This window comes from Dama dama, chromosome 11 (genome assembly GCF_033118175.1).
Source record: "Dama dama isolate Ldn47 chromosome 11, ASM3311817v1, whole genome shotgun sequence".
Lineage (NCBI taxonomy): Eukaryota > Metazoa > Chordata > Mammalia > Artiodactyla > Cervidae > Dama > Dama dama.
Genome location: NC_083691.1, coordinates 16,638,388 through 16,650,252, shown reverse-complemented (window position 1 = coordinate 16,650,252; position 11,865 = coordinate 16,638,388). Strand labels below are relative to the sequence as shown.

Below are 11,865 nucleotides of genomic sequence, written 5' to 3'. Positions count from 1 at the left end.
TTCCTGATGTCATTTTCCTAGAGAAGGCACAAGTGGGGTTCACTTACCCAGCACCGCACATGATTTTGGTTTCGAGAGAGTTGAGAATGTTCCCAAGAGAGAAAACCTCAGCATATACAGATGTGTCTGAAGGGTGTCACGCCAAGTGAAATGAGTCATAGACATTGATACCCAAAGACTGTGATTTCACTTACTTGTGGAATCTACAAAACAAAAGCAATGAGCAAAGGAAACAAAGCAGAAAAGGACTTATAGTTACAGACAACAATTGTGATTGCCAGAGGGAGGGGGCTGGGGGACAGATAAAACATGAAGGAGATGAAGAGGTACACACTTCCAGCTGTGAGACTAGTTCTGGGATGTAACATAGAGAATAGAGTCAGTAAGACTGAAGCACCTTTATACAGTCAGAGCTACCATGTGACAAATGGTTGCTGGTCTTACTGTTGGTGATCATCTCATAATGTATAAAAATAGTGAACCACAATGCTGTACACCCATAACATTATTCTACTGCATGCTAATTATAACTCAATTTTTTTAAAAGCTGTGTTCCCAGTGGCATAAGGACCCTCTCCCGTCCACCTCCAATCCTCACAATATTTTCAATCTTCAAGCCAGCAGTCAACTAAGAGTGTAAGAAAGATGGAGCCAGGCAGGATTTACAAAAGTAACCTGTATTCCAGCCAAAATATCTTTAAAAAGAAATCCCTTCTAAAGGGGTGGGGGACAAACTACATAAGACACAATACACTTAAAATATGTATTGAAATTACAAATCAAACTTGTCTATATGATTCCAAAGTACAAAACACGACATTAAAAGGCGTTCAAACAGCTCTTTTATACATCACAGTGTGAGTGGCACAAAATGTACTGACATTTCAAAAACACAAACCAAACTTGTTTTGGTTTTTTTTGTTTGTTTGTTTGTTTTTACCACCACTTGTCAAATACATAATGTATACATGTGCATGACTCATTCATGCATGTTTTTACACAAGAGTAGAATACACCCACGGTAAAATGAGATAAGGGAAAGGTCGGGTACCTACCCCTCCCTGAAGGCTGCTGGAATCTCGGAAGACAGGATTGTGCAAACTAAGGAGGGGCGAGCATGGGCTTGGCGCCCCCAAACAGCAGGCTCTCCGGGTCAGGACGCATCAGTCATTCTGCTCTCATGCACCCCCTTCTTTCCAGCTGGCAATTTTGACAACACCAGTCACAACTCTTCATTTTGTTTACTTTCATAAGGGCTTGGGTTAATGATAAGGAATAAACAAGCTTTGGTATTTTTGAAAGAGACCTTCAGGAAGCTTTATACATGCAAAATGTTTTCCCTTGATGATTTCACTATGATTTATATATACATAGACAGGTATTTATTCATCAATGAGAATCTGAGAAATAGACAAAAAAAAAAAAGCCCACCCTGGTTCTTTCCAGTACTCTCATTTTTAAACACAACCAAGGGAAAACACTCTCTTCTAATTTGCAAAATAACTTTTAACTTTTGGAACACAGGTGAGAAAGATGAAATCATCTTGGAGTAATTTCTGCATATCTGATAAGCCCCTTTCCCCGGGTCCTATGTGCTCATCAGGAATTTGTCTGGTTCTTAAACCGGTTTTAAGAAACAGTATGCTGTAAAGAGAATCTGTTCCCCTTTAAAAAGATTCCAGAGGGTCAGACATCGTTCCTTAGCTCCTCCCGGGGGTGAAGGAAACACTGATGGGCCAGCATTCGGGTCTTCAAAGGTTCTCTTTACACTCAGGTCCTGGGTCGGTCTCTGCTGAGTTACCATCTATAACGACACCCCTGAAGGCGCTGGTCCCCGGTGACGATGGTGAAGCTGGGCTGGTCAGGCTACAGGACGCAGGGCGGAGCCCAGCTCAGAGCCCAGGCATGGCCAGTGAAACCTCACTGCACCATCCATTCCCAAAGGACTCTGATCACCACACCCTCCGTCGCCCCCACCCAGCCAGGGGCACTCAGCCACAGTCCATCTCCGTGTTCTTCTTCCCCTCCCCACCCCCCCAGAATTAAAGGCCTCTAAATGAATTAACAGATGTGTGCTTCCAGAGGGTCAGTGTGAATACCACCTGTCAAAGGTCATCTTCGATTAAAGCCACATCTGCAGTGTCAAACACCCAGGCTTTCCTGGGAGTGACGGCAAGGTCAGAAACCACAACGCGGGCCATCTCCTTACATCCTGTATGCACCTGACATCAGGCCCGGTCCATCCTGCGTCCCCATGAACAACAGGGACGGCGCTCCTCGCTGAAAGGAGGGGCATCAGATGGTGATGCTGCAAGTCTCCGAAAGGCTCTCAAGGCGACCCTGCCGGTGTATTTCTAGGGAACAGGCAGCTTTATTTTTGCTTTTCCTAAATTACACCGAGCACGCTCAGGCAGGCTTGATGTAAAAACTCAGAGCAAGCAGATGTGACTCAGGCCCCGGGGGACCCCAGAATCCCGGTGTGTCCTACCCGGGTTGCACCATGTGCGGTGAACTGTCAGGGCTAAAGGCACAGGGCTGGCAGGGGCTCCGCGTGTGCACAACCTACCCGTGGACTCCCCCAGGAGAACAGGCGGCCCCACCTGCTAGGAATGAAAGGACCTGAGCGCTGGCCCAGGGAAGGCAGCGTTTCCAACAGCTCTGGTCCCCACCCTGAAGGAAGGGGCACTACCGCCTGGACCCCTGGAACTGACGGGCAGCAGCAAGTACAGACAGGATGATCCGGGATGGGAAGCTCTGCCCCGTGGGCCACTGGACACGGGCCGCGAGCCTGCTGTCTTCCATAAGAACTTTAAAGGGCATTCACAAATCGCAGTGAGCTCTCAAGCCTGGGCCACAAAGTTCACCTTCAGGCCTCAGGGCGCTGTCGCTCTCTCCAGAAAAGCCATTCCCCACCTCTAGGCCTGACCCTGATAGCAGCACCTCCAGCTACAGAGACTCAGAGCCCAGGCTTCATCCAGGCAGATGGCCTCGGGCATGTTCTCATTCTTAGTGAGTTTTCAAACTGCAATTATATGGAGGCTGTTTTGCACATAATTTCGACACAGACTGGCTCCCTAAAATGGCTTCAGTTTCAAAAAGAAAATGAATCCTAGAGGGCAAGAGTGGTCCTGTTTCTCCTAAGCTGATTAAATGTTAACAAATAAAAGTCATTTCTCTACGAGAAGGCAATCGAGGACCTGAGATGGATACACAAACGCAGACATCAAGGATACAAACCACCACGCTGTACCAACGTGCCTGACACAAGCAAACGACAGAGATAAAAGACTTCGTTTTCATTTTACTCTTTCGTGGAATGCTCAATAAGTTTTAAAAAGTTCCACCATGATAAATCCACAAAAATCACCTACTATGTTTAGAAGTCCCAAGCTGGATGAAATCAATGTGCTCTTTAAAAGCCACAGTAAAGCCAACTGTCTGTAAAGCACACGTTGCCCAAAGTTAACTTACGGAGCCCGGGATGTGTTATTGATCTGGGCATCCGCCTGCCCTGGTCACGGTCACACACAGCTGTAAAAAGACCGAGTGGTAATACCCCCTTAATCAGAACAACTAAGTGAAGCGGAAGATTTTTTTCAGCAGGGGCAAAGGGGTAAGCAGCGGGACTTGGAACTGTGTAAGAGAGATGATTTCTCCAGAATAACTCAGTCATGTCAAAAACTGTGAACATCCAGAAGCTTGTCCCCCAGCCCCCTGCCAGGAAGCCCTTCATCCAGAAGCTTGTCCCCCAGCCCCCTGCCAGGAAGCCCTTCATCCAGAAGCTTGTCCCCCAGCCCCCTGCCAGGAAGCCCTTCCCCTGGACTTCAGGGTCACTATTCCATTGGTTTTGTCTGCTTGAGGGGACTGACGCTGCAGCCAAACCACAGGGATTCTCAATAAAACTATTACCAAGTAAAACATTCGGTTTCTGAAGACATGAGAGGAGCCCTGTGAGCCGAGCTGAATCACTAGAGAAAAACGAAAGGCGAACCTAGGGTGGAGATGTTCCTTTAAATGCATCAGTATGTTCAAAAGAAACTCAGTGATAAAGGAAACACGCTGATAACAGTATACAGCGCACAGCAATCCAAAAAGTCTCCATGAGCATCAAGAAAAGACACAAAGAGTACACAAGGCTTCCTAAATCTCCTGCAAAGTGGCCGAGCCAGAAAGGCCATTTAACCATAACTTCTTAAAATCGCACATCTCAAGAGAAGGCATACAATGGTTTCGATGCACCGTGTTGATTTTTCACTACTTGGTTGGGGGAGGGGGGGAAGCCTTCTAAAAAGGATTTTACTAAATGCCATTAGTAATAAAAAGAGTTGTCCCAAACAGAATGCTTTTCTCAAGTCAGAACACTCGGATTCTGTCTGAAGTGAAACGCGATCCTTAAAGGACTTCTCTCAGCCACGAGGAGGCACCAGCTTGAAGCCAGGGAGGAGACAGACTGCACTCTGCTTGAGATGATCCCCTCGGCAACATCAGAGGGTCCCGGTCCAGCGGGACGGGGAGAACGTCACCGGGGTGGGGGGCGCTCCGCACAGCACCTCCCTCGGCGAGTCTGCAGAGACCCACCCTATGTGACGCGCCCCACCCACGCCAGCCTTGCCTCCCCCATGCCGGGGGTGACCGCACCTGGGGCCTGGGCCGACGACCTGACATCAATCCCTGGAATCACGGCGTCCTGGCGTGACACTGTGAAGCTCAATGGGGCACATAAGGCAAGAGAGATGTTTAGTGAGAGGGGGACAGCGGGGTGGGGTGGGGGAACCACGCTTCCCGCAGGCGGGGGTCCTGCTCCAGCATCGCGCCGTTCTCTAGGTGGGCAGAGGGTCATCGTCACCTTTACTGCACTTGCACTTGCAGCAAAGTACAAACGGAGTGGCCAGGAGCAGGAAAGGGGAGGCCACCAGGAGCAGGAGCCCAAATCCAGCAAAGATGCCCACGACCTGCAAGAAGGAAACAGGAGCAGAGGGTAAGGGGGCTGGTCTATAGGTTCCACAGCTTAAGTACCAGCTGCACAACCACGCATTCAGCCATCACCCACCACCTACCCAGCCATCCATCCACCCACCTATATCCATCTATCCATCCATCCACCCACAGGTGGATATATCCACCTATATCCATTCATCTATCCATCTATCCATCCATCCATCTATACATACATGTATACATTCACCTATAGCCACCCATCTATCCATCATCCACCCATGTATATCCACCATCTATCCAGCCATCCGTCCATGCATCCACTCATCCATCCATCCATTATACACACAACATCCATCCGTCTTTCCATACGTCCATCATTTTTCCTTCCACTTGTCCATCCATCTATCCATCTATCTACAACCTGTATCATTCATCCATGCATCCATCAACCCATTTATTCACCCACTCATCATCCACCCACCATCCATCTATCCATCATCCACTCACCCATCCATCCATCTGCCCATAGTTCTTTCCCTTCACTTCCTTCCTTTCATTCTCCCTCTCTTTCCCCCTTTTCTTCTTCCTTTCCCTTTCCCTTCTTTCATCAAAGTAACCAGACATCCATTCAATAATAGATTCAATTAGCCATCAAGCATCCTCTGAGCCCAACACTGTATTAGGTGCTGCAAACACAGAGGCACAGAAGACCTTGGCTCTCAGCTACCACCCAGGCTGGTGGAAAGACAGCATGATTACAGCTAATAATAATACAGTTTACAAAAACTGCAATCAGGTTCCAGGTGTAAAGGAAACCCAGAGCCGGACACGTACATGAGCCATGGGCAGGAGAGTGTGCAACGGGAAACGGTTGAGATTATGAAAGGCTTACGAGGAGATGGGTGGTAAACAGGACTGCCTGGGATAAGGCACTCCATGTGGAAGAGCAGAAAGGCACACACAGGTGCATTAGGGAGTAACCAGAAACCGTGTGACATCACCAACTCAGTGGACATGAGTTTGAGCAAACTCCAGGAGATGGTGAAGGACAGGGGAGCCTGGCATGCTGCATTCCATGGGGTCACCAAGAGTCAGACACAACTGAGTGACTGAACAACAAGACCTGTGTTATTCCTGGAGTTTAAAGTCCAACATGTACTGTTACAAATTTTGATTTGGTTTAAAACATACGTTTACCCCTAGGGATGAGTACCTACCAAAGGATATAAGCCTCAAGTGTACACATGCTGTCATTCAAATCAGGGAAGGAAGCTGGACAAAGAAGCTGGGAGGTTGCCCCTTACCTGGCTCCCTCCATCAGCTCCTACAGCCGGAATCTGAACTGAAGGTGGAGTTTATCTGCCACCTAGTGTTCAGAGGGATAAATATGCAAATCCCGGGGCTCGCGGTTCTAATTCTGACTCAGTGTGTTCACCTCTCTGGGTTTCCTGCTAAGTCACTTCAGTCGTGTCCGACTCTTTGTGACCCCATGGACTCAAGCCCACCAGGCTCCCCTATCCGTGGAGATTCTCCAGGCAAGAATACTGGAGTGGGCTGCCATTTCCTCCTCCAGGGGGATCTTCTCGACCCAGGAATTGAACCCGTGTCTCTTATGTCTCCTGCCTTGGCAGGCAGGTTCTTTACCACTAGCACCACCTAGGAAGCAGTTTTCTCAATGATAAAATAAACAGATGAAGTAAAACATCTCTGAGGGTTAGTATCAGCTCTGAAATATGATAATATGCTACAGCATCACAGAGGGGTGAACGAAAGTGTCCCTTGACTTTTGATTTTACCTGAAGACTATCACAGGTACATGCATACACCTGCACACACACACACACACATCATATGGTGTTTATAAATTAGACTGTGTGAGTCCAGGCTTTCTGACGAGCTGGCTAAGTCCATTTGTCTGAACTTAACGTCAGTGGTGCAATTGTGAGGTCTGAATTCAGATCACACTCTGATAAAATCACGCACACGGCTATTTCAGAATACATAAAAACCCACAGGAAGGCATCGCTGATCTGCAGGGCACCTTGAACAACCTCAGCCACTGGGAACACACTCTCATTCTCCAGGGAGCCAGGGACTCTTGCATCAAAAACAGACCAAAACCTTTGAGCAGATGCTCACATCCTTGGTCAATAAGACACCTTCGCTTTCACTGTCTACCTTGTCTCGTTCTCAGCATGCTGTGGAACCAGCCATACCCAATTGTTCCCAGTTGGTGACAGAGAAACAAAGCAGAACCCTAAGGTCCTTGCCCCCACCCTGTGTCCTCTTCTGCCTTTCGTCTGCGGAAATACTTGAGCCAAAGAACAAGTTTGATCAGAGAAGTGAGAATACGCAGAAACAAAGGCAAACAATAAAAGGAGACCAAATAACAACAGTTTAAGTCATTAAGCGAGGTCAAGGACTTTCAGTTCCTCCTCAAGGGCTAGAGATAATATTCGGAGCCGTGTCCTGTGAGCTGTCTTGTAGACAGTGAACCCCCCACCTGGTGGAGGCGTTAATTACATGATGACCAGACTGCAGTCACCACACGAGCTGCCACAGTTCTGACAACTGTCCTCAAGGAGATGGGGACAAACCAACCCTGGAACTAAAGATTAACTGTACTTAGAACAATCAAGATGACGCTGGTCAGACCACCGATGACCAATGTGAAGGTGACAGACAGCTGACTGTGTGGTTTCTGCCCCCTCCTTCTGTCTATAAAAGCTCTTGTCCCCTGACTGCAGAGAGTGGTGGGAAAGTCAGCTTTTGGACAGGGGTCCACCCTTCGCCCTCCCAGCCCACCCTATTGCCGGCTTCCAAAATAAAGCAAACTTTCTTTCCAACCAACCTGGCCTCTTTATCGGCTTTTGAGCGGCGAGCAGCCAGGACCCACTTCCATATAAAAGGAGGAAACAGGTACAGTCAGAAGGGAAGTCAGCCGACAGAAAAGAATGAGACAGGGAGCAAAATATCTCACAACAAAAATCATCCCTTAGTGACCATCTTATAAACAAGTCAGGCAGAAATGATATACTGTGGGGACAGAGGATAAAGAGGGAATCACGTGAAACAAGGACCCTTCACCCCGGGCAAACCCTGATTTAAAGGAGCGGTTACCCACTCAGACTGTTTCTGAAAGCACCCACTCATCAGGGCAGAGCCTGGTCTGTGTGACCATCACCAGCCCTCAAGCACAGCCCAGGGTCTCTGCCTTCACAAATGTCCAATATGTGCGTATAGGATGAACCAGTCCAGTGGAGTCTGGGAGGTTCTAACTCCTCTCCCCTGGAGAGAGTTCTTCAACACAACTCCAGGGCTTGGTAGCGGTAAGCCAAGTCAAAGCGGTGGTGAAACAATCAGAACATTACATTCATTGAAACCCGGCACTGAACGCGGCCTGAGTGCTCGGAGGTCAGGTCAGAGAGGCTGTGTGGGGATACAGGGGGCTGCTCTGACGTCTCTTCCCAGCTCTCCATGCAATGGCATCACCTTGGCAGCTTGAAACGGCTATCCCAGGAGAGTTGACACCGCAGAAGAGACCAAAACTACAGTGTAGCCCGCCCTGCGCCCCCGCCCCATGGCCAGCTGATAACAATTCTCAGAACACTGGCCGCGCATGTGTGTGCTTCAAGGTAGGGGATAGATGAGTTCAGAGGGCCGGCAGCCTGCCTGTTTTACACTGAAGGTGCCTCTGCTCAATTTCACCAGCACTGAGAGGGGCCTGAGATCAAGGGTGCATCCCTCATTCACGTGGCTCCAGGGGTGGCTCAGAGCTGGCGCTGAGCATTTGCCCCTCGAAGGTGCTGACCGATGAGGCCAAGAGGAGCTGGTGGGAGGCGTCCACAGCCTTCTTCTTCAACAACGGTGGAGGCCGGGAAGCCCTGTCCAAGTTTCTGCATTTCTTCGGGGCCTGTTCTCCAAATGCCTGTTACCAGCGCCACTTATGACCCCGGAAACACGAGACTCACTCCTGAGAATAAACAGGCATGAGGGTTGAGGTGTGACCACACAGCCCAACCTTGTTATCAGACAGGGTGACAGTCTCCACCGGCACTCAGGCGCTCCTGGGAAGCTCGCGGTGGCTCCAGCCACGTGGAGACATGGGAAGGAGAGAAAACAGCTCATTGTTTGGAAACAGGGTCTTTACGGAGATTGCTGTTGTTGTTGTTCAGTCTGACTCTTTGCAAACCCCATGGAATGCAGCACACCAGGCTTTCCTGTCCATCACCAACTCCCAGAGCTTGCTCAAACTCATGTCCGTAGAGTCAGTGATGCCATCCAACCATCTCGTCCTCTGCTGTCCCCTTCTCCTCCTGCCTCCAATCTTTCCTAGCATCAGGGTCTTTTAAATGAATCAGCTCTTCACATCAGGTGGCCAAAGTATTGGGGTTTCAGCATCAATCCTTCCAATGAATATTCAGGGTTGATTTCCTTTAGGATGGACTGGTTGGATGTCCTTGCTGTCCAAGAGTCTCTAAAGGGATTTTGAAGCCCAAGAAAATAAAATGTATCACTGTTTCCACTTTCTCCCCATCTATTTGCCATGAAGGGAGGGGACCAGAAGCCATGATCTTAAGTTTTTTGACTGTTGAGTTTTAAGCCAGCCTTTTCACTCCCCTCTTTCACTTTCATCAAGAGGCTCTTCAGTTCTTTACAGAGGGAATCGGGTTGAGATGACATTCCCAGAATGGACCCTAATCCAAGAGGGACATCTGGATGCAGAGACAAGGTGAAGTGCCAGAGGGACACACCTGTGAACCGAGGAGCCAGGGTCGCAGGGTCCCACCTGGAGCTGGAGGAGGCAGGGGGAGCCTCTTACAGGTTCCAAGGGAGAGGCCCTGCCCACACCTCGACTTCAGCCTCCTGGCCTCTAGAACTGCGAGAGAGCCTGTTTCTGTTGTTCAGTGTCTTGTTCCAGCATAAAGGGGGCGGGGGAGCCCTGGAGCTGGCCGTGCTGGCCTGGAAGGCAAAGTAAAATGCAGCTCAAATCCGCTCTCACACCGAGGTCAGCAGACTGGCCCTGGGGCCGGATGGAGTTCACAGTCCACTGTACTTTGTTTTCCTCTTACGACTTTATGGAGCTGTAACTTACACACCTTACAACTCAGCCACTTAATGCCCAACTCATGGGTTTTAGTGCACTCAGTTGCTCAACCTGCACCCCAGTCAATGCCACCCCTTGCTTTTTAAAAGTGATTTCCTGGAATGCAGCCACGGGCCTTTGCTGACATACTGTCTGCAGCCCCGGCCTCCCCACCAGGCGGAGAGGACAGTTGCATAGCCAGACTGTCTACCGTCGGCCGGCCGGGGACCCGTCGGCCCTGCCACAGGGTCTGCAGCGGGGATCACGGGAGAAGCACAGTTACAGGCACTCTGTCTCTGTTCCTAGGAAACCGCCTGAGACTCGGTTCCTGCGTCTCGCAGACGGCCTGCCTCGGGGCTGTGCTGAGATGTGCCAGAGAACAGGGCTGGAGCCCACGGAGGCTCTTCCCTACCCTAGGAGCTGGTGTGCACTGAGGCCTGCCTGCCGGTCCCCTCAGGGGCTTCCCTCCACACCCGCAGCACACCTGAACATCATACCATGGCCTGTAATGCCCATGGTGTCCACCCTGATCATCTCTGACCACTGCTACCCCCTCCTGCTCTGTCCGCATGGACCTCCACGCCACACTTCTGCCCTTTGGCCCAACACTGTCCCCTTGTATGAACTGTCCCTCCTCTGGCTGGACAGTCCCCTCTGCCCTGTCCCACCTACTCCCACCACAAACTCCCCATCACTCAGTCCTTGGCCATAGGCATCAGCTCTAAGAAGCCTTCCGGGCCGCACCATCTACAGACCCCTCCCGATCACCCCTCCCCTACAGCTGAATTCACACCATATGCTGCCCCTGGTTCACTGTCCCTACAGGAGATGCGGAGCCATAAGGGAAAGATCCATCGATCTCCCTCACCAGAGTGTTTCCAACTCTTGAACAGCTCCAGGCACATAGAAGGAAGTAAACATCTGCTGAAAGTATGAATAACCCCACCGACCGGCTGCATAGACATCACCGTGTGGGGCCCTTTCCATCCCTTCCCTCTTATCCTTCCCTGTGACTAACGCGCTCACCCGGGGGCCTCTGTGGGAAGCTCTTCAATAAGAGCCAGCAAGGATGGACCACGCACAGCGGGCCATGACCAAGGCCGAGAATAGGCACAAGCAACCGGACGGCTGATATTGAAGAACCACCGCGTGCTAAAACGTGGGGCGTATTCATGTTAGGTAAAGAATCTGCCTGCAATGCAGGATACCTGGGTTCGATTCCTTGGTCGCGAAGATCCCCTGGAGAAGGAAATGGCAACCCATTCCAGTGTTCCTGCCTGGAGACTCCTATGAACAGAGGAGCCTGGAAGGCTACAGTCCATGGGGTCGCAAGAGTTGGACACAACTTAGCGACTAAACCACCACCAGCACCATTCATGTTAGGCAGGCCTACCGAAAGTGTAATCTCGGTCCAGGAAAAACTCTGGCAGCTACCACATTTACTAGCTGTTTTTCTATATGAGAGATCTTTGACCAGCTGGCAAGTCTGCTGGAAATGACACACACAGGTCCTGTTTCTCTCTCTCTCTCTGTGGCTCTGTCCCTGAGATCAAAACCCCAGGCGCGCTGCCTCCTACCTGCGTCCGATGCCAGATGACAGACGCCCTGGAGTGGCCCAGCTTGTTCCTGCAGGGCCCTTTATCATAATGGATCAGGAGGAAGTCGTCCTGCGGAGGGAGAGAAAGAACAGAGGTGCGTGGGACAGCACGCTCCGCTCAGCGCGTCCCGCCTGTTCCCGAGGTTTGCAGCAGTCTGTCATATTCCCATATTCCCTCTCTTTCCTTTCCTAATATTTAGAACTAGAGTTCCTATCTCAGGTATCCGACTGAGAAGAAAGAAAA

The 11,865-nt window shown here is 50.2% G+C and overlaps 1 protein-coding gene across 18 annotated transcripts in view; it reads right to left on the bottom strand.

Annotated features, from left to right (window-relative positions):
• Positions 1-658: 658 nt before the first annotated feature.
• The window catches only part of RNF144A (ring finger protein 144A), a 123,376-nt gene continuing 112,169 nt past the window's right edge, over positions 659-11,865 (bottom strand). For 17 of the 18 annotated variants that reach the window (XM_061154763.1, XM_061154769.1, XM_061154760.1 and 14 more), the window contains 2 exons: positions 11,602-11,691; positions 659-4,952 (listed from right to left, as the gene is read on the bottom strand). In XM_061154763.1, the coding sequence (XP_061010746.1) occupies positions 4,821-4,952; positions 11,602-11,691 (222 nt within the window). In that variant the 3' untranslated portion in view covers positions 659-4,820. The remainder of the gene's footprint in view (positions 4,953-11,601; positions 11,692-11,865) is intronic. The other variant, XM_061154755.1, reaches the window with a different exon arrangement.